This window comes from Oryctolagus cuniculus, chromosome 8, assembly GCF_051225735.1.
Source record: "Oryctolagus cuniculus isolate XC-2025 breed Fujian yellow rabbit chromosome 8, ASM5122573v1, whole genome shotgun sequence".
Lineage (NCBI taxonomy): Eukaryota > Metazoa > Chordata > Mammalia > Lagomorpha > Leporidae > Oryctolagus > Oryctolagus cuniculus.
Window position 1 is genome coordinate 95,008,699 of NC_142874.1, and position 26,072 is coordinate 95,034,770.

Sequence of the window (26,072 nt, forward strand, 5' to 3'; positions counted from 1 at the left end):
CAATCCAAAACCAGGAGCTTCTTCCAGGTCTCCCATGTGAGTGCAGGGACCCAAGCACTTGGGCCATCTTCTACTGCTTTCCCAGGCCACAGCAAAGAGCTGGATTGGAGAAGCAGCAGCCGGGACTTGAACCGGCGCCCACATGGGATGCTGGTGCTTCAGGCCGGGGCTTTAACCCACTGCGCCACAGCGCCGGCCCCCCCATAGTCTTTAATAGTTGCCGTATTCTTTGGTGTAAGAGAATGTTTCAGGTTCCTCTTGTACATTTTCTGCACATTAGAATCAACCTTTACAAGAGTAAATCTGTTGTTGGTTTTAGTAGAAAGTGGTGTTTTAGCATTGCAATTTGGGCCCTAGGGATGCTGTGGCTATTATACTATTCATTATCTCTAGGCCTTTTCAGTGCAAAGAACTAAGGAATATATGTTGTGGGTTTTTTTTATTAAGGTAAAACAGCATATGAGTTAGTTCCAATTCAAGTTAAACACTAAGGTTTTTACTTAAACTTCCCTAGTTTACATGTCTATCTCCTCTTTGCCTAAGTAGTAATTTTGGTTCTCAAACATGGGTTATAGATTATTTTTAAAATATTTATTTGAGAGACCAAGACAGCGCAAAAGAGCTCTTTCTATTTGTTCACTCCCCAAATGCCTGCACCTACCAGGGCTCAGCCAAGGGCCAGAGGCAGAGCCTAAAACTCAGTCTAGAGCAGGTCTCCCACGTGGGTGGAAGGAACACAACATTTGAACCTTGGCTGCTGCTGACTCCCAGGGTCTGCATTAGCAGGAAGCTGGAGTCAGGAACTGGAGTCAGACACTGAACCCAGGTTGTCTTATGTGGTCAAAGAAACGAGCATCTTTACCTGACATCCTAACTGTTAGGCTAAATGCCTACCCCACCTACTTGCTTTAGCTTCATTGTGTACATAATCATTTCAGTGTTAATATTAGTACTAACCCACCAATATAATTACTGAAGAGTTAGATTTTTCTTTGCATACTCTCCCTATTCTCCCATTTTAATTTTCAAAAAAATAATTTTAAGAGGGCCAGTGCTGTGACATAGGTAAAGCTGCCACCCGTTGTCCCGGTCTCCCATATGGGCACTGGTTCAAGGCCCAGCTGCTCCACTTCTGATCCAGCTCCCTGCTGATGCATCTGGGAAAGCAGCTGAAAATGGTCCAAGTGCTTGGGCCCCTGTACCCACACGGGAGACTGGGAAGAAGCTTCTGGCTCCTGGCTTTGGATAGGCCCAGCTCCAACCATTGCAGCCATTTTGGGGAGTGAATCAGCGGATGGAAGATCTCTCTGTCTGCCTCTCTCTCTCTCTCTTTCTCTAACTCTGCCTTTCAAATAAAATGAATAAATCTTTTTTAAAAAATTGTAAATAATTCACAATTAACAGAAAAATTTCAAGAATAGTATGTACTTATATAAATACAAAATAACACAACCTTGGCACTGGCGCTGTGGTGCAGTGGGTTAACGCACTGGCCCGGGGCGCCAGCATCCCACGTGGGCGCCAGTTCTGGTACTGGCTGCTCCACTTGTGGTCAACTCTCTGCTGTTGCCTGGGAGAGTAGTGGAGGATGGCCCCGGACCTTGGGCCTCTACACTCATGTGGGCAACCTGGGGAAGGCTTCTGGCTCCTGGGCTTCAGAGCGGTGCAACTCCTGCTGTTGTGGCTGGCTGGGGAGTGAGCCAGCGAATGGAAGACCTCTCCCTCTCTCTCTCCCCCTCTCTTCCTCTCTCTCTCTGCCTCTCCTTCTCTCTCTGTAACTCTGACTTTAAATAAATAAATAAATCTTAAAAAACCAATACAGACTTAATAGAAAGAATAATACAAGTTCCCATATAAATTTCGATGAGGCCTCCTGTTTGTTAAAGTGTTATCTCACTTGCTTCACCATAGCCTTCCTGTTTCCTTCTGTTATTCCTCTCTGTGTCTCCACACAGACACAGTTTTGTTTTATTGTATTTTATTCTGAACCTCCAATAGTTGTAGACATGATGTCCCACTACCTCTATAGAGAATTCAGTGTCTGTTGTCTAAGACAAGGATGCTCTCGTACATGACCATAGTAAAACCATCAAATTTATGAAGTTAATATCTGTACTTGATTAACATCCTGCCAACTTTCCCAGTTATTTCCTTTGTGTCAAAAAAGGCACATGTTGCATTTATTTGGTATGATGTTTTATTCTCTAGATTGATTCCTTCATTTCTTCCTCTCTTTCTTTCCTTCCTTCTTGACTGGCATTTTTTTATATTTTATTTTATTTAATGAACATAAATTTCCCAAGTACAGCTTATGGATTACAATAGCTCCTCCCCCCCCCCCATACTGACTGGCATTTAAAGAAAAATTTATTGAAGAGGCAAAGTAACAGCTCGCATCTACTGCTTTACTCCCCAGATGCCTACAATGGCTGGGGCTGTGTTGTGCTGAAGCGGGAACCAGGTACTCAATCCAGGTCTTCCACATGGGTAGCTGGGATCCAGACTACTCCAGTCATTAGCTGCTGCTTTTGCAGCGTCTGCCTCTGCAGGAAGTTAGAATTGGTATCCAGAGCTAAGAATCCAATCAAGCCACTCTCATGTAGGGTGCAGGTATCTTCACTGTTAGGCCAAATGCCGCCTTCTGATTTTGGCATTTCTGATCAGCTTAAACCAGTCCGTTCCCCTCCTTCCTTCCTAACTTCCTGACTTCCTTCCTTCCTTGCAAACAGGTAAAGATGAAATCCCTGAGGCTGCTGTGTACAGACAAGATAGGGGGAGAGTTGTTCCCTGATCTCCTTGAGCAGAGTCTGGATGATCTCCTCCTTCTTGCCTGATGGCGTTTTTTGTGGTGCTTGTGTGCTTCCCTGGTCCTAGACCAGTCGACCTCAGCCTGGTCAGCCAGGAGCTTCTTGCTGGCCTTGTCAGCTCTCAGCTTGTAGATGTGTTCCATGAGAATCCACTTGTTTTTGAACATGTTTCCCTTCACCTTCAGGTACGGGCTGTGATACACGTGATGGTCATTCTTAGTTTCACAGTGTCTTCTGAGCAGCTGGTGCAAAATCTGCATACTTCTTGGCCAGGTTACCTTCTCTGGCAAGTGCTTACCTTTGCCCATATGCCTGCCCTGCTGGCATGCCAAGATGTTTGTCCAGCATTGAGCCTGGGAATGGACAGTCACAGTACGACAATTATTTTACAGAATATGTCTCATTTTGAGTTTGGTTAATACTTCTTTGTATCCATACAAAGTTTTGGCAAGAATACCATATAAATGTTCTTAGTATGACATCAGACACATGGAGTTGATTTGGTTCTTACCTGTGACGATGATCACATAATTAAGTTGGTGATTGCCAGGTTTTTCCACCATAATCTTACTCTTTCCTCTCCAGATGGCTGCAACGGCCAGGTCAGGGCCAGGCCAAAGCCTGTAGCCAGAAGCTGCTTCTGGGTCTCCCCACATGGGTGGCAGGACCCAAGCACTTGGGCCATCTTCTGCTGCTTTTCTAGGCCATTACCAGGAAGCTGGATGGGAAACAGAGCAGCCGGGACTTGAACCAGCACCAGGATGCTCATGTGTCAGGTGGCAGCTTTACCTGCTATGCCACAATGCCAGCCCCAATAAATTAAACAAATAAACTACTGATGCTTGCCAAATGATGATTTCCTAGTTTTATCATTCCTAATACATTCATTAGTTGCCATTCAACCTTGGTTATCTGTATGGATTCATGAGTTCTATTTAGTCTGTTGTTATGATTTAATTTGGGGCTCAGTATTAGGCAGTGGGTGTGCTGGGAGCTGGCACAAAAATGTTTTCAGGCTCCCTTTTTTATTTTCCCTGCTTTGGGAATTAGCTTTTTTTCTGTGGAGCCCTGATTCCTTTTAATGGGCAAGGGGTATTTACAAAATAATGTATAGATACTAGATAAGCTCCTTGTTACAGAAGTGTCATTGTGTATGGTTCTCAGTGGACATATGTGTGTGTGTGTGTGTGTGTGTGTATATATATATATATGCATGTGTGTATATGGTTTTTTGTAGGTACACGTACATCTGCCCTAATTTGTTAAAGATTATTTATTTGAAAGGCAGACTGACAGAGATTTTCCTTCCTTGGTTGATACCCCAAATGGCTACAAGAGCTATAAGTACTTGGGCCATCTGTTGCTGCCTTCTCAGGCACATTAACAGGAAGCTGGATCAGAAGCAGAGCAGCCAGTAGTCAAACTGGCACTCTGATATGGGATGCTGGCATTGCGAACAGTGTCTTAATCTACTGTACCACAACACCAGCCCCATATACTAATTTAATCTGTATTAATTTTGATATCTGTGAGACACATACAAATATATTCATATATCTATTTTAAGTACAGTGTCTCAAGGTTCGTTCTACACTTCTCCATTTCCATATTTGTAATCCTATTCTCTGACAGTGAGACACATGATTCCCACTTACTTGTTCATTCTTTCCCAAATATAATGAGTTGCTTTGTTGTTGCAGGCCCTGTCAGGCTCCGATACATTTGGCCATGACTGCTTTCTTGGTCCCAACAGCCATCTTTCGCCTGGGCCTCAGAGGAAGAGAAGGAAAAGAAGTCCAGCAATGTTTTCTTTTCCCATTAAAGAGAAAGCCAGGGGCTTGCATTGTAGCTTAGTGAGTAAAGCACTGCCTGCAACACCAGCATCCCATATTTGCGCTAGTTTGAATCCCAGCTGCTTAACTTTATACCAGCTCCCTGCTGATGGCCTGGGAAAAGTAGTGGAAGACGGCCCAAGCGCTTGGGCCCCTCCCACCCACAAAGGAGACCCAGATGAAGTTCTTGGCTCAGCCCTGGCCATTGTGGCCACTTGAGGAGTGGACCAGCAGATGAAAGATCCCTCTATAACTCTGACCTTGAAATAAATAAATAAATCTTCAAAAAAGACAAATGAAGCATATGGTTTTAAAAGTATTTGAACCATTTCTGCACCCTCAGAACATAACTGTTTAATATTATATGCTAGGCCGGCGCCGCGGCTCACTAGGCTAATCCTCCGCCTTGTGGCGCCGGCACACTGGGTTCTAGTCCCGGTTGGGGCGCTGGATTCTGTCCCGGTTGCCCCTCTTCCAGGCCAGCTCTCTGCTGTGGCCAGGGAGTGCAGTGGAGGATGGCCCAAGTACTTGGGCCCTGCACCTCATGGGAGACCAGGATAAGTACCTGGCTCCTGCCATCGGATCAGCGCGGTGCTCCGGCTGTGGCGGCCATTGGAGGGTGAACCAACGGCAAAAAGGAAGACCTTTCTCTCTGTCTCTCTCACTATCCACTCTGTCAAAAAAATAAAAATAAAAATAAATAAAAATATTATATACTGCCCCTCAGCCATCATTTAGTTTTGGTTCTATTAGTGATTATGCATTTAATGTTATGCATTTAATGTTTACCATTGGTCTTTTTTTTAAGATTTATTTATTTATTTGAAAGAGTTACACACAGAGAGAAAGAGAGTAGAGTGAGAGAGGTCTTCCATCCACTGGTCACTCCCCAATTGGTCGCTACAGCTGGAGCTGCGCCGAGCTGAAGCCAGGAGTTTCCTCCGGGTCTTCCCATGTGGGTGCAGGGGCCCAAGGACTTGGGCCATCTTCTACTGCTTTCCCAGGCCATAGCAGAGAGCTGGATCAAAAGTGGAGCAGCCAGGTCTTGAACCAGTGACCGTATGGAATGCTGGCACCGCAAGCAGCGGCCTTAACCTGTTATGCCGCAGTGCTGGCCCCACCATTGGTCCTTAAGTCAGTGTTTGAATGCATGTAATTATTTTGGATTCCCTAAAGCTTGTTTTCTACTAGATTCCCAGGGAGGACTAGTGGGCATTCTCTAAGTTCTAGACTGCTTGATGTTACTTTAGTAGGTACAAAGTTCTTGGCTCACATTTTCTGTTCTTGGGTATCTAAATATGTTAATCCATTGTTTTATGTACTGCTGATGAGCAAAACCTAATGATTAGGGGCCCATGGCATTGTGCACAGCAGGTTAAGCCATTGCTCCTGATGCTACATTCCATTTCTGAGCACTGATTCAAGTCCTGGCGGCTGCAAGTCCAATCCAGCTCCCTGCTAATGCACCTGGGAAAGTAGAGGGCCCAAGAACTTTGGCCCTCAGCGAACGATGGCTCAAGTATTTGTCCTGCTGCTCACATACCCTGCTCTGTGGGAGAACTGCATGGAGTTTGGGCTTCTGGTTGTTGCAGCCATCTAGGGAGTGAATCAATGGATGGAATTTTGTTGTCTCTCTTCTGCTCTCTATCACTCTGCCTTTCAAAATAAATAAAATATTTTTAAAAACGTCTGATGACATCTTAATTATCTTTCCTTTATAAGTTATTTGATCTTTTTAACTAGATGTATTGTAAATTTTACTAGAATGTTTTGGCTTTGTCTGTACTTTGTCAGTTTTCTTAGGTGTGTGATTTGCCTTTTCATTATATAGTTTCAGATATTTTCAGATATTTTTGTGTTTTGTTCTATTTGCTTGCTTTATTTTTCTTCTTTAGGATTCCTGTTTTTGGATCTTTTTTAGTTGTCTTTAATATTTACCAATTTTTGTTGAATTTTTTTGTTTTTACATTTGCCAAATTTTTCTATTCTTTAGGCATTATGTGTTCTGTTGTGTTTATACCCCTTTGATTCTTCTAGGTTAACTTTTTTAATTGATTTTTTTCTTAGACTTCTAAAAATATCTATTTATTTATTTGCAAGTCTGAGTTAGAGAGAGAGAGAGTCTTCCATCCGCTGTTCACTTCCCAGATGGCTGCCATGGCCAGTGCTGGGCCAGGTGGAAGCCAGGAGTCAGGGGCTTTCCAGGTCTCTCATGTGGGTGGCAGGGGCCCAAACACTTGGACCAGGCCATTAGCAGGGAGCTGGATCAGACTTCGAGCAGTGGAGACTGGTGCCTATTTGGGATGCCAGTGTTGCAGGCGGCAGCTTGACCCACTATACCACAATGCCAGCCCCTTTCTTTTACTTCTTATTCTTTCCTGAATTTTATCACATAAGTTGGGGATAGAAAATTCTGTGGTGGTTTTAGATCTGACTTAATGCTGTCCTTTCACTTTATGTGTCATTTCTTAAACTTTTCCAGATTATTGTGAAGGTAGTAGGCTATGGTGTTCATCGATTTTGTCTTCAACTCTTTGTGGTGTGCATTCATTGTCTTCAGAGATATATTTTATACTTTCTTTTTTTCTCATAATGACTTTGTGTCAGCTGTGACTGCTGTTGTTTTCTTTTACTCATTTTTATGTGATGTTCAGTTCGTTAGCCTTCCTAAATACACGAGGATCCGTCTTTTTGTGTATAATGTTTAAAAATGTCGCCTTGCTATATGAGAGAGCCTTACTCTTTTCCCACTTTCCCACTTTCATATAAAGTTTCTCTTTTCTTTCTTTTCTTCTTCTTCTTCTTCTTTTTTTTTTTTTTTTTGAGTTATCCTTGTCTATTTTAGTTGGAGTTCTATTCCCAGTGGTTGCTCCTTTGTGTGGCTTTGTTTACTTTGAGAGTTTGTTGTAACTGGAGTGTTCTATGCCCTTACAGGCTTTATTGTGAATGCTTGCACTAATGCACTGTTGTAGTGAGCTAAACCCATTCCTTTTTACACGCTGTTTTCAATTTGGCTTGCCGTGCTGTAGAAAGCATCTCTGTTGCCTATTTTGGGGTTCTTCTGGTCTGTGGACCAATAAATGCCTTGTCAGTTATCCTCTGTGTATTCCCACATAAATGGTAATACTGCATGGATCCTGCAGCTCTGGGTGGTTTGCCCCCACCTTCTTATAGTTTGGAAATTTGAGAATGAAGTATTCATTTTGCTCTTCTAACTTTATGAGGAAATTTGGAAAGATTTAAAATTTAAGCTGCTTAAACATTGTGAAATATTACCTGCTTAAACCATACTGACTTCCATTGTGATTGTATTAAATACAAACGAAACTGTCCTTAAAAACTTACTATATAATATATATTACTCTTGTTAAAAACTGACTGCTATCTAATTGAATGCCTTTTTGTGCTGTCTGCAACTAGATTGTTACAAAAGCTAATTTTTTTTTGTCTTTGATGACCTCTTAAATGCATTAGCCAGGCAACTGATATTGTAGAAAGTTCTATGTAAATAAAATACAAATGGTAAGTATCTTCATGATTGCACATTTACCAGTAGCACTGCTGGGATTTAAAGGATATATAATGGCTTAATTGAGATCTGATTTACATATCATGCAATATAAAAGTGTATCATTCATTGGGGTTTAGCATATTCACAGAATTGTGTAACCATCACAGTGATCAATTTTAGAACATTTCTTCACCATAAAGAAAAATAACTGTCCTCATTAACAGTCATTCTTTATTTTCCCCAGTGATACTCTTCCCCCACCCCTGAGCTTGGCAATGACTAATATATTTTCTGTCTCTGTAGTTTTGCCCATTCTATACAGTTCATATTAATGGAATCATACAGTATGTAATCTATTGTCACTTGCTTTTGTCATTTAGCATATTTATGAGGTCCATTATTGTAGTATATATCAATACGTATTTATTTTTATTTTCAACTAATAGTCCATTGTCTGAATATATCACATTTCATTTACCCTTTCATCAGTTGATGGATGCTTCATTGTTTCTATCTTATTTTTTGACATTGTGAATAATTTTTTTAAGAACATTCACAACCCAGTTTTTGTATAGATATGTGTTTTTATTTCTCATAGGTATATTCCCAGGAATGGTATTATTGAGTCAAAGGATAACTCTATCCTATCTTTTTTAAATTATTCGTTTAAAGATTTATTTAATTTATTTGAAAAACGAAGTTATAGAGAGAAGTAGATCCAGAGAGAGGTCTTCCATCTACTGGTTCACTACCCAGATGACCACAATGGCCAGAGCTGAGCTGATCCAAAGCCAGGTGCTTCTTCCAGGTCTCCCACGCAGGTGCAGGAGCCAAAGACTTGGGCCATCCCCTACTGCCTTCCTAGGCCATAGCAGAGAGCTGGATCGGAAGTAGAGCAGCTGGGACTCGAACCTGCGCCTATATGGGGTGCAGGCACTGCAGGCCGGGGCTTTAATCCGCTGTGCTGCAGCACCAGCCCCAATAACTATATCTTTAATCTTTTAAAGAACTAGCAGATGATTTCTCAAAGTAGCCTGCACTCTTTTTGTATTCTCTGTGTATTAAGGTTCCAATTTCTCTACATCCTTGCCAATACTTGCTGCTGCCCATTTTTATGATAATAGCTATCCTAGTTTGAATTAGTATCTCCTTGTGGTTTGGATTTTCATTTTTCTTTTCCATGTTGGCTAATGATGTTGAGCAATGTTTTATTATGCTCATTGATCATTTGTTTATCTGTCTGGAGAACCATCTGATTGAATCTTTCATCTTTTTTTTTAAATTGAGTTTATTATTTACTATTGTAAGAATTCTTTATACATCTTAGATATGTTTACTTTTTAAAAATTAGTTGTTTATTTTTAAAGCAGAGGGACAGAGTAAGATAGAGATTTTCCATCTGCTGATTCATTCTTCAGATGCCCACAATAGCCAGGGATGGGCCTGGCTGAAATCAGGGCCTAGGAACTCCACCTGAGTCTCCCTCAGGGCAGCAGAGACCCAGCTTCTCCTGCCATCACCTGCTACCTTACAGGGTGCACATTAGCTGGAGATTGGAATAGGGAGTAGAGCCAGGACCCAACCCAGCCGCTCTGATACGGGATGTAGGTATAGGAAGTGATGTCTTAACTGCTGTGCCAAACACCTGTTCCTGGAGGTTATTTGTTTTATCAGATGTATGATTTGCAAATATTTTCTCCCATCCTGCAGATTATCTTTTCACTCTATTGAGGGTAGACTTTGAAATATACAAATTTTACATTTTGATAAAGCTGCTCTTTTTTTTTTTTTTTTTTGTGGTCACTTTTTTTCCCACCCATGTGGGAAAGCTAGTTGAGGTTCCAGGCTCCTTTATCCTGATTCAGTTTCTTTTGTAGTCATCTGGGGACTGATTCAGTGGATGGGAGATCTCTCTATATCTCCCTCTCCCCCACTCTGCGTTTCAGATGAATAAATAAGTAATTTTTAAAGAAATAATATTTTGCCTAAAACAAGGTCAGGAAGATTTACATTTCCCTTTGAGTTTTGTAGTGTTAGCTCTTACATTTAAGTATGAGTTCATTGTTGTGTATGACATGACAAAGGGACGAGGTTCATCCTTTTGCATTTGGATATCTAGTGTTAACCCAGAAGTTCTGATAGGTAGTATTTTCATTCTATTCAGTTCTAAGTAGCTTGTAATTTTTATTATGAATATTTATTTGATATATGAATTCTCTACAGATTTAGCTTTTTCTCCCTCCTTTCCAGCTGACTTGTGATTTTCTAAAGTTGCATTTTTGTAGTCGATTTCTCAAATGTGCTTTGCTTACAGGTTGTGGTACCATATTATACTAAGTTTTTTAAATTTGAAGAAGATAACTTTATGGTCTTGCTATAATATGATCAATTGTTATTCTTGGTGGGTCTGTGAAAAATAAATATTAGTTGAGTATAATGTTTTATTTTTATATAAAGTTGAGAAATCAGATGTTTATGCCATCAGTATTTCTTTAAAAAATATTTATTTATGGGCCAGCACTATGGTACAGTGGGTTAAAGCCCTGGCCTAGAGCGCCGGCATCCCATATGGGCACCGGTTCTGGTTCCAGCTGCTCCACTTCCGATCCAGCTTTCTGCTATGGCCTGGGGAAGCAATAGAAGATGGCCTAAGTCCAAGCAGTAGAAGATGGGCTCCTGCACCCGCGTGGGAGACCCGGAAGAAGCTCCTGGCTCCTGGCTGGGATAGGCACAGCTCTGGCCGTTGAGGCCAATTGAGGAGTGAACCATCAGATGGAAGACCTCTCTCTCTCTCTCTCTGCCTCTCCTTTCTCTGTGTAACTCTTTGAAATAAATAAATCTTTTTAAAAAATATTTATTTATTTATTTATTTATTTGAAAGTCAGAGAGGGGGAAGGGGTGAGAAGGAGGGTGCAAGTGAAAGAAAGAATATGAGAGAGATAATCTTCTGTCCACTGGTTTACTCACTAAATGTCCCCAACAGCTGGGGCTGAGCCAGGAGCCAGGAAATCCATCCTGGTCTCCCACATGGGTGGCAGGAATCTATGTACTTGAGCAGTCATTTTTCATCATCTAGGAGCATTAGCAGGAAGCTGAATCAGAAGTGTAGAATAGCTGAGATTCAAACCAGTTACTCCAGTGTGGGATGTGGGTGTCCCAAGTAGCTTAACCCACTGAGCCACAATGCCTGCCCTGTCATATATATTCCTAATTTTTTTGTAATCTACTTTATATGTATTAGAAGCTCCTACCATGGTGATGGATTTCTCTATTTATTCTTTCTAGTCCTGTTAATTTTTTTATGTTTAGTTTTAACTGTTATTATGGAAAAGTTTCCAGCATACATAAAAGGAAAGAAAGTGGTATAATCAACCCCTATCACTTACCCATCTGTAACCATTATGGATATATGTGGCCAGTCTTATTTCCTGCTTTCTCTCTACCCTTGCTCTTGGGCCTTTCCTTGGGAATCCTGGGCATAACTATTATTATTTCTGGAGATTCAGTGCAGAACTCAAGTTGGCAATTTTGTTTCCTGAGCATTTTGAAGATAATATTCCAATATACTTTGGCTCTTATTGCTATTGAGAAATAAACAAGGAGTATAATTTTTGTTTCTATGTTGATGATTTAATTCTCTAAAAACTCTGTTTTTCCTTGGAATTCTACAGTTTTACTATGATATGACTTTTTAAAAGTATATCATAAGTAATTGAATAATAATAATTCCAAGTTACTAGATTTAAATTTCTTAACATTTTACTTCTAAATGGCAATTGGTGTTCTGTAAACAGTTAAGTACATACGGGAATTCTTACTATTTAAAAGGATCCTAAGGTGAATCTTTTTGAGACCAGAAGTGGTAACCTGCTTGCTTTATAACTTTCTTTTCAAGATCTTGTGTATATGTAAATAAGCACAGTACACTTTTATCTTTCTGTAGCACTGTTGGAAATAATTATGAAAAATGGAAGCACAGCTGGAAGTAGCCCTCATTGCCGAAAACCATCAGGTAGTGGTGATCAGAGCAAGCCTAACTGCACCAAGGACAGCACGTCTGGTGGTGGTGAAGGTGGCAAAGGCTACACCAAAGACCAAGTAGATGGAGTTCTCAGGTAGGAATAAATACAGTGTATATCTCAATTATAATTGAGATGAATGTAATTTTTTGAACTAAGAGTTTGAATCATAATTTCATAGAAAAATAGATATCTAGGGATTGAACTCTGGGTATAGCTAATACTTCGTAATTCTGTATAGAATCAATCTATGGAAGAACCCATCTTTTTTTTTTTTTTTTTTTTTTTTTTTTTTTTTTTAACTTTTATTTAATGCATATAAATTTCCAAAGTACGACTCATGGATTACAATGGCTTTCCCCCCATACCGTCCCTCCCACCCACAACCCTCCCCTTTCCCACTCCCTCTCCCCTTCCATTCACATCAAGATTCATTTTCGATTATCTTAATATACAGAAGATCAGCTTAGTATACATTAAGTATGGATTTCAACAGTTTGCTCCCACACAGAAACATAAAGTGAAAAATAATAGATGATTTTTTAAAATGATGATGAAATCAGAGCAGACCTATTGTCATGTTTAATCCCAGTGAGAGTCAAGTTGGGAATTGATAATTTTTTTTTTTTTTTTTTTTTTTTTTTACAGAGGATCAGTTTAGTATGCATTAAGTAAGGATTTCAACAGTTTGCACCCCCATAGAAACACAAAGTGAAATATATTGTTTGAGTACTCGTTATAGCATTAAATCTCAATGTACAGCACATTAAGGATAGGGATCCTACATGAGGAGTAAGTGCACAGTGACTCCTGTTGTTGACTTTACCAATTGACACTCCTGTCTATGGCATCAGTAATCTCCCTATGCTCCAGTCATGAGTTTCCAAGGCTATGGAAGCCCTCTGAGTTCTCCGATTCTTATCTTGTTTAGACAAGCTCATAGTCAAAGTGGAGGTTCTCTCCTCCCTTCAGAGAAAGGTACCTCCTTCTTTGATGGCCTGTTCTTTCCACTGGGATCTCACTCACAGAGATCTTTTGCCAGAGTGTCTTGGCTTTCCATGCCTGAAATACTCTCATGAGCTTTTCAGCCAGCTCCGAATGCCTTTAGGGCTGATTCTGAGGCCAGAGTGCTATTTAGGACATCTGCCATTCTATGAGTCTGCTGAGATTCTCACTTCCCATGTTGGATCACTCTCCCCTTTATTTACTCCATCAGTTAGCGTTAGCAGGTACTAGACTTGTCTATGTGCTTCCTTTGACTCCCAGTCCCTTCACCATGACCAACTGTGAACTGAAACTGATCACCTGGAACAGTGAGATGGCATTGGTACATGCCACCTCGATGGGATTGAATTGGAATCCCCTGGTATGCTTCCAACTCCACCACTTGGGGCAAGTCAGCCTGAGCATGTCCCAAATTATACATCTCTTCCCTCTCCCATTCCCACCACCATGTTCAACAGGGATCACATTTCAGTTAATTTTCAACACTTAAGAATAACTGTGCATCAATTTCAGATCTAAACCAGTCATATTAAGTAGAACAGATAAAAAAAACTACTAAGAGGGATAATGTATTTAGTTGTTCATTAACAGTCAGGGCTATGCTGATCAAGCCACCATTTCCCATAGTGTCCACCTCACTCCAACAGGTTTCCCTCTTGGTGTTCAGTCAGTCGTCACCGATCAGGGAGAACATATGGTATTTGTCCCTTTGGGACTGGCTTATTTCACTCAGCATGATGTGTTCCAGATTCCTCCATTTTGTTGCAAATGACTGGATTTCATTGTTTCTTACTGCGGTATAGTATTCTAAAGAGTACATATCCCATAATTTCTTTATCCAGTCTATCGTTGATGGGCATTTAGGTTGGTTCCAGGTCTTAGCTATTGTGAATTGAGCTGCAATAAACATTAGGGTGCAGACCTCTTTTTTGTTTGCCAATTTAAATTCCTTTGGGTAAATTCCAAGGAGTGGGATGGCTGGGTCGAACGGTAGGGTTATCTTCAGGTTTCTGAGGAATCTCCAGACTGACTTCCATAGTGGCTTGACCAGTTTGCATTCCCACCAACAGTGGGTTAGTGTCCCTTTTTCCCCACATCCTCGCCAGCATCTGTTGTTGGTAGATTTCTGCATGTGAGCCATTCTAACCGGGGTGAGGTGAAACCTCATTGTGGTTTTGATTTGCATTTCCCTGATTGCTAATGACCTTGAACATTTTTTCATGTGCCTGTTGGCCATTTGGATTTCCTCTTTTGAAAAATGTCTATTGAGGTCCTTGGCCCATCTCTTAAGTGGGTTGTTGGTTTTGTTTTTGTGGAGTTTCTTGATCTCTTTGTAGATTCTGGTTATTAACCCTTTGTCTGTTGCATAGTTTGCAAATATTTTTTCCCATTCTGTCGGTTGTCTTTTCACTCTCCTCACTGTTTCTTTTGCAGTACAGAAACTTCTCAATTTGATGCAATCCCAATAGTTGATTTTGGCTTTGACTGCCTGTGCCTCCCGGGTCTTTTCCAGAAATTCTTTGCCTGTGCCAATATCTTGAAGGGTTTCTCCAATGTTCTCTAGTAACTTGATGGTGTCAGGTCGTAGATTTAGGTCTTTAATCCATGTGGAGTGGATTTTTGTGTAAGGTGTAAGGTAGGGGTCTTGCTTCATGATTCTGCACATGGAAATCCAATTTTCCCAGCACCATTTATTGAATAGACTGTCCTTGCTCCAGGAATTAGTTTTAGATCCTTGATCAAATATAAGTTGGCTGTAGATGTTTGGGTTGATTTCTGGTGTTTCAATTCTGTTCCATTGGTCTATCCATCTGTTTCTGTACCAGTACCATGCTGTTTTAATTACAACTGCCCTGTAGTATGTCCTGAAATCTGGTATTGTGATGCCTCCGGCTTTGTTTTTGTTGTACAAGATTGCTTTAGCTATTCGAGGTCTCTTGTGCCTCCATATAAATTTCAGCACCATTTTTTCCAGATCTGAGAAGAAGGTCTTTGGTATCTTGATTGGTATTGCATTGAATCTGTAAATTGCTTTTGGGAGAATGGACATTTTGATGATATTGATTCTTCCAATCCATGAGCATGGAAGATTTTTCCATTTCTTGGTATCCTCTTCTATTTCTTTCTTTAAGGTTTTGTAATTTTCATCGTAGAGATCTTTAACGTCTTTGGTTAAGTTTATTCCAAGGTATTTGATTGTTTTTGTAGCTATTGTGAATGGGATTGATCTTAGAAGTTCTTCCTCAGCCATGGCATTGTCTGTGTATACAAAGGCTGTTGATTTTTGTGCATTGATTTTATACCCTGCTACTTTGCCAAACTCTTCTATGAGTTCCAATAGTCTCTTAGTAGAGTTCTTTGGGTCCTCTAAATAAAGAATCATGTCATCTGCAAAGAGGGATAGTTTGAGCTCTTCCTTCCCAATTTGTATCCCTTTAATTTCTTTTTCTTGCCTAATAGCTCTGGCTAGAACCTCCAGAACTATATTGAATAGCAGTGGTGAGAGTGGGCATCCCTGTCTGGTTCCAGATCTCAGTGGAAATGCTTCCAACTTTTCCCCATTCAATAGGATGTTGGCTGTGGGTTTTTCATAGATTGCTTTGATTGTATTGAGGAATGTTCCTTCCAAACCCAGTTTGCTTAGAGTTTTCATCATGAACGGGTGTTGTATTTTATCAAATGCTTTCTCGGCATCTATTGAGATAATCATATGGTTTTTCTTCTGCAGTCTATTAATGTGGTGTATCACATTGATTGTCTTGCGCACATTAAACCAACCCTGCATACCAGGGATGAATCCCACTTGGTCTGGGTGGATGATCTTTCTGATGTGTTGTTGCATTCTATTGGCGAGAATTTTATTGAGGATTTTTGCATCTATGTTCATCAGGGATATTGGTCTGTAATTCTCTTTCAGTGCTGCATCTTTTTCCGGCTTAGGAATTAAGGTGATGCTGGCTTCATAGAAAGAATTTGGGAGGACTCCCTCTTCTTCGATTGTTCTGAATAGTTTGAGAAGAATTGGAGTTAGTTCTTCTTTAAACGTCTGGTAGAATTCAGCAGTGAATCCATCTGGTCCTGGGCTTTTCTTTGTTGGGAGGGCCTTTATTACTGTTTCAATTTCTGTCTCAGTTATGGGTCTGTTTAGGTTTTCGATGTCTTCCTGGTTCAATTTAGGCAGGTTGCATGTGTCCAGGAATCTATCCATTTCTGATAGGTTTCCCTGTTTGCTGGCATACAAGTCCTTGTAGTAATTTCTGATGATTCTTTTTATTTCTGTGGTGTCTGTTGTTACATTTCCTTTTTCATCTCTGATTTTATTGATTTGGGTCTTTTCTCTTCTTTTTTTAGTTAGTTGGGCCAATGGGGTGTCAATTTTGTTTATTTTTTCAAAAAACCAGCTCTTCGTTTGGCTGATTTTTTGTAATGTTTTTCTTGATTCAATCCTGTTGATTTCTTCTCTGATTTTAATTATTTCTCTTCTCCTACTAGACATCAGGTGATGACCCAAGTACTTGGGTTCCTGCATTCCTGCACCCACGTGGGAAACTGGGATGAAACTCCTGGCTCCTGGCTTCAGCCTGGCTCAGTCCTGGCTGTTGGGGCCATTTAGGGGGTAAACCAGTGGATGGAAGACTTCTTTCTCTCTGCCTCTGCATGTCCCTCTCTGTAACTCTGTCTTCCGTGTGAATAAATAAATTATATATATATACATATATATGTAAAGTTTTAGAAAATAGGAATCCCCTATGTCTGATGTTATTATGCTTTTTTTTTTTAATCTTTATTTCCCCATTTCCTCTATGCTAACCGTAAATGAAAAAGAGTGGTCCAAAGTGGTGTGGTAGATATAAGGAAGGAAGGAACAGCAATACTATCTCTTTGTTTTAGTATTGTGTGTGTGTTTGTATGTGTGTGTATGTGTTTCTCCAATGCCTGGAGGATCTGGCTTTAGGCAGGGAGACATCCTGAGCATGGAACAATGAAAGGTGGTAGTGAGCATGGATAGTACCTTATATGTAATCAGGGTTGGACAGATGGAGACCTAAAATATTGAGTGGATTTCTGTCTGCTGGCTTCTATTTTTTCTGTGAAATTGGAGATGGAATTGTTTTCTGAGAGAAGAAAAGAGATAAAGTTGAAAGCTTAAGGAGAGTGTTGAAAGTATGTGATATTTGCACAGGGGAAAAGCAAACAGAATGGAAAAATTACTGATTTAGCATTGAGAACTAACTCAGCCACAGCTGAAATTCTGAATTCTTTATGGATAGAGCAGTTACCAGAATATACTTGTAATAAAGATTGATTCTGTGGTCAATAATTTTATTATATCCTTTTTATTAAGTAAATGTAATTTATTTTCCTTTGAGGACTAAATATGATTGGGGCATTCTTAAAGAATCCCTTAGTTTTTCAAAATACATAGGTCATTACCTTACATAAGAGTTGCTTAGCTGAATCACGTAGCCTAACTTGTTATTTATGTTAGCCTTTACAACTCTTGGATTAGAAAAGGCAGAAATCATCAGCAAACACTTATGTGCTGTATGTTTTTGTATTTTGTTTTATCTATACACAGGGGACTTTGCTGAAGAAAGCCGTATTATTTTGTTGGTTAGCACGATTATGCAAACAAGTTGCTCAGTGACAATTTGGCTCAATGGGGAGAAGTCATGCAATAGTATTGCATCCATTGCATAAGTAAGAGCTAGCTTACAGTAAGACTAAAGAAAGAGTGTGTATTTTGCTAACTAATATTCTGTGAAACTAAGTACTATTGTCTTGAGGTGAAACACATAAAAAAATAATTGACAAGAGGTTGTCAGTGATGTATTTAAATCTTTTAATCTACTATTGAAAAAAGCACCATCTTCTAGTTAAAAATGTAAGTGATCAGTGTCTTGTCTGAGCTATCGTATTTATCCATTAGGAACACTTCTGTGTAATTGTTAAGTTGTTTGTATTATAGGAATTTTAATTTAAGATCTGATTTATGTTCCAGGTCTTTAAATGAAAAAAAAATTTTGTTACACTTGTGTAAGATAATCGTATGTCTCAATAATAAATATTCCATTAAATACCAATTAAATTTGAACTATTTAAATAATCAGGTATAGCACATAAAAAGAGAATTGAAAGAGGACCTTCCTCTCCTACCCACTATGTTTTCATGCAAATAAAAGAAGATATAGAGATTAGAGCAGACAGACTTTTCCATTGCTGAGCACCTGGGAAAAGCATAGGAAGATGGCTTCAGTGCTTGGGCCCCTGCACTCACATGGGAGACCCAGAAGAAGCTTCTGGCTCCTGGCTTCCGTGTGGCCCAGCCCTGGCCATTGTGGCCATTTGGGTGGTGAAACAGCAGATGGAAGATCTTTTTCTTTGTCTCTCCTTCTCTCTCTGTAAGTCTGCCTATCAAATAAACAAAATAAATCTTTAAAAAAGATGCTTCACCTGGATGGTTCTCAACAGAGATGCTATTTTTAGAAAAGAAGATTTATTTACTCATTTGAAAGGTAGAATTACAGGAGAGGGAGGGGGAGATATAGCACATGCAAGAGAGATATCTTCCATCAGCTGCTGGTTCACTCTCCAAATGGCTGCAATGGCTGTTGAGGCTGGGCCAGGCCAAAGCCAGGAGCCAGGAACTTCTTCTGGGCTCCTACGTGGATAGCAGGGGCACAAGTACTTGGGCCATCTTCTGCTGCTTTCCCAGGCGCATTAGCAAGGAGCTGCATGGAAGTGGAGCAGCTGGGCCCCAAACCAGTGCCCAAATGGGAAACTTGGGTCACAGGTGGCAGCTTAACCTGTTGTGCCACAACACCAGCCCCTCTGTTTAGGTAGCTTTAAAAAAAGTTTGTACTGAGGCCGGCGCTGTGGCTCAGTAGGTTAATCCTCCACCTGAGGCACCAGCATCCCATATGGGCGCCGATTCTAGTCCCAGCTGCTCCTCTTCCAATTCAGCTCTCTGCTATGGCCTGGGAGAGCAGTAGAAGATGGCCCAAGTCCTTGGGCCCCTGCACCTACGTGGGAGACCCGGAAGACACCCTGGCTCCAGGCTTCAGATCGGCGCAGCTCAGGCCATTGCAGCCATTTGGGGAGTGAACCAATGGAAGGAAGACCTTTCTCTCTGTCTCTCCCTCTCACTGTCTGTAGCTCTACCTCTCAAATAAAATAAATAAAATATTTTTTAAAAAATTTTTAAAAATATAATTAAAAAAAGTTTGTATTTATTTTATTTGAAAGAAAGAGAACAGAGAACTGTCTCTCATCTGCTGATTCGCTTCCCAAATGCCCGGAAGCCAGGAAGTCAATCTTGATCTGCTTGGGTGGTAGGGACCAAACCACTTGAACTGTCCTCCAGGGTGCCCATTACCAAGGAAGCTGGAATAAGGCGCAGAGTCAGGACACAGCCCAGGCACGTTAGTCTGGGGTGCAGATGTCGTCACTGCTGTGCCAGATGCCCTCCCCTGGCTAGGAATGTTTTAAATGCTTTTTTCACCGCTGGAGCATCTGAAACAGTGCCCAGAAAGAAGACACTCAGTAAATTGAAGAAAGAAATCCTAGTTTCCATCTATCACTTAGTAATGTGATTTTAGACAGTTTTTTTAAAAACTCAAAGGCTTGGTTTCCTCATTGGTTAAGTAGGAATAATATCTAAATAATATCTACCTAATGAAGAGTAAACAAGATACTTCGTTTAAAATGATCAGCATAGTACAGTTCTATACTCCTGTATGTAGAATCACGAGAACCAGATGGAGTTTAGAATTCAGAATGCTTCATAGTTTATTTATTTTCATTTATTTGACATTCAGAGAAACTGAGACAGATCTTCATCTACTGGTTTACTCCCTACATGCCTGAAACAACCAAGGGCTTTGCCATGCCAAAGCCAGACACCCAGAACTTCATTCAGGTCTCCCACAAGGATGGCAGGGACTTGAGTACTTGAGCCATCACCCCTGTCTCCCAGCATGCACGTTCTCAGGAGGCTGCATCAGAGCAGAATAGCCAAGTCTCACGCCAGGCACTGTGATAGGGGCTGCAGGCATCCCAAGCAGTGACTGCGACACCAGACTCTTGCCCCTTAATTTTTCGTTTCTTTATTTATGTATTTAAAATGCCTCATACTTTAGGTATTAGAACATATTATACATTTTATAACCTCTTAGCAGGGTTTGGTGCAGCAGCCCATAACTATAATAGTGGAATTTCTGCAGCAAAACGTACAAAAAAACTGATATGGGAGAAATGAAGACTGTGGTAGCTTCACATTTGTTCAGGTCAAATTTTGCCTCTAAAAGAGTTCAAGACGGATTTCTTTCAGATGCGCTAGTTATAGAATAATTTATGAGCTATGGATATTGAATCACAGACACAGGGTGTGGACCTGTGCCTAGCACACTGGAGTTCTATAAATGTGCCTTCCCCTCTTTTTTCTTATCATGTAGTTTCTAAACATACCTAGGAGAGTGAGTCTTTACAAAGGCAGGTATTGTTCTCTGTTTTACTGATGTATCTCAAGTGCCTAGAACATTGGGCATAGGTAGGGTTCAGTGAACATTACTAACTAAAGGAAATGTCCTATTTTTTAAATAAAATTGTCTTTGTGTCAATATTTTTAAAATTAAAATAAAAAAATCTAGAAATAATTATTACTAGAAAGGCTCATTTAATGTCTTTGTTGATGTAATCATAAAAACATTTCTGTAAGCTTACATGATGCCTCTCTTTTTTTCCCTACAACTCATACGAGTGATGAATGCTTTCATCATAAAAGGAGTGCTAAGATTCATTCACTCCAAAAATATTACTAGAAACCTATTATAGATCAAGCACTGTGACAGCTAATAGTAAAAACAAAGTCAGTCTCTCTCTCTCTCAGACTTTTGTCAGTCTTTGCATTTCCTTTCTGCCAGTGACCATTTATACCTTCAGTCATTTTATCTGTTACCCACCTGTGTCATCAAGTCACCTGTTCCCAGAAGACATCTAAATCAGAAGTACTCTGGAAAATGTTGACAATGTACCACCGCTTTTGTGAAGCCAAATTAATAGGTGATACAAGAATGGTGACATTGAAAAGTACTGAATGTTCTCTGCTGCATTCAGAGTATTCTTTTCCATTCCTAGTACTTTAAAGATTCCAGGCTTCAATCTCTATTAACTTTACAGTATAAACCATAGAAGGAACCTTTAAGAGTGTGTTCATAAAAAATTAGATACAGCAGACATGTTTCAGTGTCATGTTATATTTTATTATGAGATTTTTACCTTTTTGGAGAGTAATACCTGTAAATTTTCTTTAGCATAAATGGGCTGAAGTAACTTAGATTGACATTTAAGTCACAGGCTGTTGCACTTGTGTTATATGTTCTAAACAGTTGTTTTGGTACTTGCTTAGATCTGTAGTATTCCAGAGTTTTTGGTATATCATGCATATTTATTCTTAAATGTGACAAACTTTTGAGGAGTTTTAGCATTTTTTAATGCACATAAGAGTACTGTAAAGTTGTTCTTTCCCTTTCATTGCAGTTATACTCTGTCCTTCATCTGTTGTGGACTTTGCATCACTTCTCTGTGGTTGTAGTAAATTGTACTAAGGACAGTCTCATGGGCTCCTCTCCTTAGACTGGGAAAAGATTGGAGGAATGATCCATGGCCCAAAAAGAAAATGGACAGACTTACCCTTAAAGGGATAAGCTGTTACTAGATTTGAGAAAATAGTCCAGATAATTTTTATACTATTCTAGTAAATTAATAATTAGACATATTACGTGATGATTTTCCTTGAAATTTACATTATAATGCATTCTTTTATTTACAGTATAAACAAATGTAAAAATTACTATGAAGTACTTGGAGTTACGAAAGATGCTGGTGATGAAGATTTGAAAAAAGCTTATAGAAAACTTGCCTTGAAATTTCATCCAGACAAAAACCATGCACCTGGAGCAACGGATGCCTTTAAAAGTAAAGTAAAATCTTTTAAAGTGATGTTTCTAAACTCTTTTAGAATTTACTGTGTTTAAGCATATTCTTTTTTTTTTTCCCCAAGATTTATTTATTTGGAACTCATAGTAACAGAGAGAGAAGGAGAGACAAGAGAGAGAGCGAGAGATATCTTCCATTTGCTGGTTCTCTCCCCAGATAGTTAAAATGGCTGGATCTGGGCCAGGCCAAAGCCAGGAGCTAGGAGCTTCTTCCAGGTCTCCCATGGGTGGCAGGGGCCCAGACACTTGGGCCATCTTCTGCTGCCTTTGCCAGGCCACTAGCAGGCCTGATTGGAAGTGGATTAGCCGGTGGCTTTACCATATGGGATGCCGGTATCATGGGTGGCAGCTTTACTCACTATGCCTCAATGCCTGCCCCTAAATTCTGCTTTTGGACTGGAACATTTAGAAACCAGCATTAGGCCGGCACCGCGGCTCACTGGGCTAATCCTCCGCCTTGCAGCGCCGGCACACCAGGTTCTAGTCCCGGTCGGGGTGCCGGATTCTGTCCCGGTTGCCCCTCTTCCAGGCCAGCTTTCTGCTATGGCCCGGGAGTGCAGTGGAGGATGGCCCAAGTCCTTGGGCCCTGCACCCTATGGGAGACCAGGATAAGTACCTGGCTCCTGCCATCGGATCAGCGCGGTGCGCCGGCCGCAGCGTGCCGGCCACGGTGGGCATTGGAGGGTGAACCAACGGCAAAGGAAGACCTTTCTCTCTGTCTCTCTCTCTCTCTCACTGTCCACTCTGCCTGTCAAAAAAAAAAAAAAAAAAAGAAAAGAAAGAAAGAAACCAGCATTAACAGCAAAACTCCTTATGTCTTCATTATTAACTTGTTATACTCAGAGCCAAACAGTTGCAGCAAAGGTGACATGCCAGCTTTGACCCAGTCCTAAGTAACTTTTCTAGGTACCCATACATGTATTGTAGTTTATGATAAGTAGGGTGATGATTTTACATGCACAGCTAGTGTATTTTGTCATCTGGTTTTAAAGGAACTTAAAGCCAAGTAGAGTTTTTGTGACTTTTTTTTTTTTTTTTTTTTTTTTTTTTTTTTTTTTGACAGGCAGAGTGGACAGTGAGAGAGAGAGACAGAGAGAGAAAGGTCTTCCTTTGCCGTTGGTTCACCCTCCAATGGCCGCCGCTGCAGCCGGCGCACCGCGCTGATCCTGGCAGGAGCCAGGAGCCAGGTGCTTTTCCTGGTCTCCCATGGGGTGCAGGGCCCAAGCACCTGGGCCATCCTCCACTGCACTCCCTGGCCATAGCAGAGAGCTGGCCTGGAAGAGGGGCAACCGGGACAGAATCCGGCGCCCCAACCGGGACTAGAACCCGGTGTGCCGGCGCCGCTAGGTGGAGGATTAGCCTATTGAGCCACGGCGCCGGCTAGTTTTTGTGACTTTTTAAGACACTAGAGACCTTCTAGAATTGGGATATTAGAATAGCTATCTCCACAGTGTTTTTATGTTTTTATTAAACCTAGTCAGTTTTTTAGTTCTTTATATATAGTCATAACTAATGTGATTTTTTTGAAAAAAATTACTATCTTTCCTTTTGTCTGCTATTCATTTTTATTTTTTCTCAACATTCTTCTATTTTTTTGCCAGTTTAATAAATAAATGTCAGAGAACTGATTTTCTTTGTTCATGTTTTGTTATATGCCACTTATTTGTAATAGTTAACGTTTCTATTTGTAGTAAAATGCTTAAACTGGTAGTTTGTTCTTGTGGATTTGGTATTCATAGGACCAGTATTAAATGTTTATAGTAAAATGCTGAGATTAAGAGATGGGAGTATTGATTTTTTTAAATATTCTGAAAAGATACATGACTCAGTTATTCTTTCATAAAAATAGTGTTAAAATTGTTTTTAAAACAATTTTATTTCTAGAAGAAAGTCACCAAAGAAAATACATTTGGAATTTATTAATATATTGCAGTAAAAGCAGCTGTCAAAGAGGTGCTGGTGAAAGTAAAATATTACTCTGACAGTAACAGTGTTTTTAATTGTTTTCTTAAATTAAAAATGGCATCTTGAAAATACAAAAAAAAAAGTTACTTTATTCAAAAACACTAGCTTACAAAACACATTTCTGTAAGTTCATTACCTGAAGAATGTATCCAGAAAACAGTGCAATTATTTTCTGTCTTCCAAATGATACCTTCCATCATGAAGCAAAAATAACAGATAACAGCACTTAGCTTAATTTCTAATTCAGTGTACAAAAGTTGGACATTTCTGATAGGTTTTCAAGTAGAATTAATATCTGTTTAATTTGTTTTGTTGCTGGAGCCTAATTTCTTTGTGTCTGTGTGTGCACCAACTTTTTATTTGTTCATTTCTTGAAATATTTTAAATATTCTTCTATGACATCCTTGGCTAGTGACTCTTTTTTTTTTTATTTAATTTAATTTTTTTGATAGAGTGGACAGTGAGAGAGAAAGAGACAGAGAGAAAGGTCTTCCTTTTGCTGTTGATTCATCCTCCAATGGCCACCAAGGCCGGCGTGCTGCGGCCAGCGCATCACACTGATCCAAAGCCAGGAGCCAGGTGCTTCTCCTGGTCTCCCATGTGGGTGCAGGGCCCAAGCACTTGGACCATCCTTCACTGCACTCCTGGGCCACAGCAGAGAGCTGGCCTGGAAGAGGGGCAACCGGGACAGAATCTGGCGCCCCGACCAGGACTAGAACCCGGTGTGCCAGCGCTGCAGGCGGAGGATTAGCCTATTGAGCCGTGGCACCAGCCAGTCCTTAACTTCTGCACAGCTACAACAAGTCACTGTAGAGGATTTCTCCTCTCGGTCAGTTATACAGAGGCCTGCCATTCCCCAAGTCTCTTGTTGTCATCAACCTTAATAGGTTGATTCGGTGTTCAGTACAAAGGGCCTCCACCAACTTGACATACATAGGCTCATCACAGATGCAAGCACACAAACATGGGCTTGGTGCTTGCCTAGAGCTCTGGCAGCTTCATGAATTCCACGTGCTGGGGCGTGTGGACGAGGTCGGTCTTCAGTACCTCTTGTAAAGCAGTATTAACGTCCATTACACTTCCAGCAGCAATGCCTTCCTCAGCCATGGCAGTGGGTTATGGGTGAAGCCAAATCTTGTGTGCATCCGGGCCTCTGCCTCCCCATGACTCGGTGGTGGCAGGGAAAGAGTGGGGCCTAATTTCTACAAGGAATTTTAAATGCCCATAAATACAAAATGTTTTTCACATATGCAGGCACAGGTCACCAGGGAAAGTTAACTGAAATCTTTTATTAGGCCTTGTTTCACCAAAAGTTAAAAGTTCCTACTATGAGTTAAAAGCTCGCTCGCCCCCTCTCCCACCGTGGGGAAGCTTGCTGTAGAGAAGGAGAACCCCATGGGCCAATGCCCAGATTTTCTAGGGAAGACAAAATGTGGGGTTCAGTTTGTTGGTGAAGTGAGAAATAGCTCCTCATCTTTGCACTCTGCTCTGGGAACAGGCCAGGGGAAAATGGGTTTATATCCACATTCATTGTATGTAGTTCTTCTACAGAATCTATCTTGAAATCTTAATATCTTTGCCATAGCCCTTAACTTCTACACAACTGCAACCAACCATTTTATGGGGTTTCTCCTCTTGGTCAGTTTTACAGAGGCCTGTAAATATCTTGTATCTTAAAATTTTTGGTATTATAAAAATTTTTTTTAAAAATTTTGGGCATGAGTTATATGCATGTTTGTGATCTGCTTAGATGATTTCAGTATTCTTCATTATTGTGAAGAATGTTAAACTACTTTCTTCCACTTCTCTATTGTTGTTACATTAGCATTATTGCCTTGGAATAGCACTAGATGTATATACCTGTATTTCTACACCACTTTGAAGACAGGAGCTACATAATTGTCACACTAGGAAGCCAGCCAGACCCTTAAAGGTGG

At 40.5% G+C, this 26,072-nt stretch overlaps 1 protein-coding gene across 2 annotated transcripts in view; it reads left to right on the forward strand.

Moving 5' to 3' along the window:
- DNAJB14 (DnaJ heat shock protein family (Hsp40) member B14) overlaps window positions 1-26,072 on the forward strand; it is a 56,699-nt gene that overhangs the window by 10,246 nt on the left and 20,381 nt on the right. The window contains exons 2-3 of one of the 2 annotated variants that reach the window (XM_002716953.6): window positions 12,094-12,265; window positions 22,005-22,150. In XM_002716953.6, the coding sequence (XP_002716999.3) occupies window positions 12,094-12,265; window positions 22,005-22,150 (318 nt within the window). The remainder of the gene's footprint in view (window positions 1-12,093; window positions 12,266-22,004; window positions 22,151-26,072) is intronic. The other variant, XM_008267567.5, reaches the window with a different exon arrangement.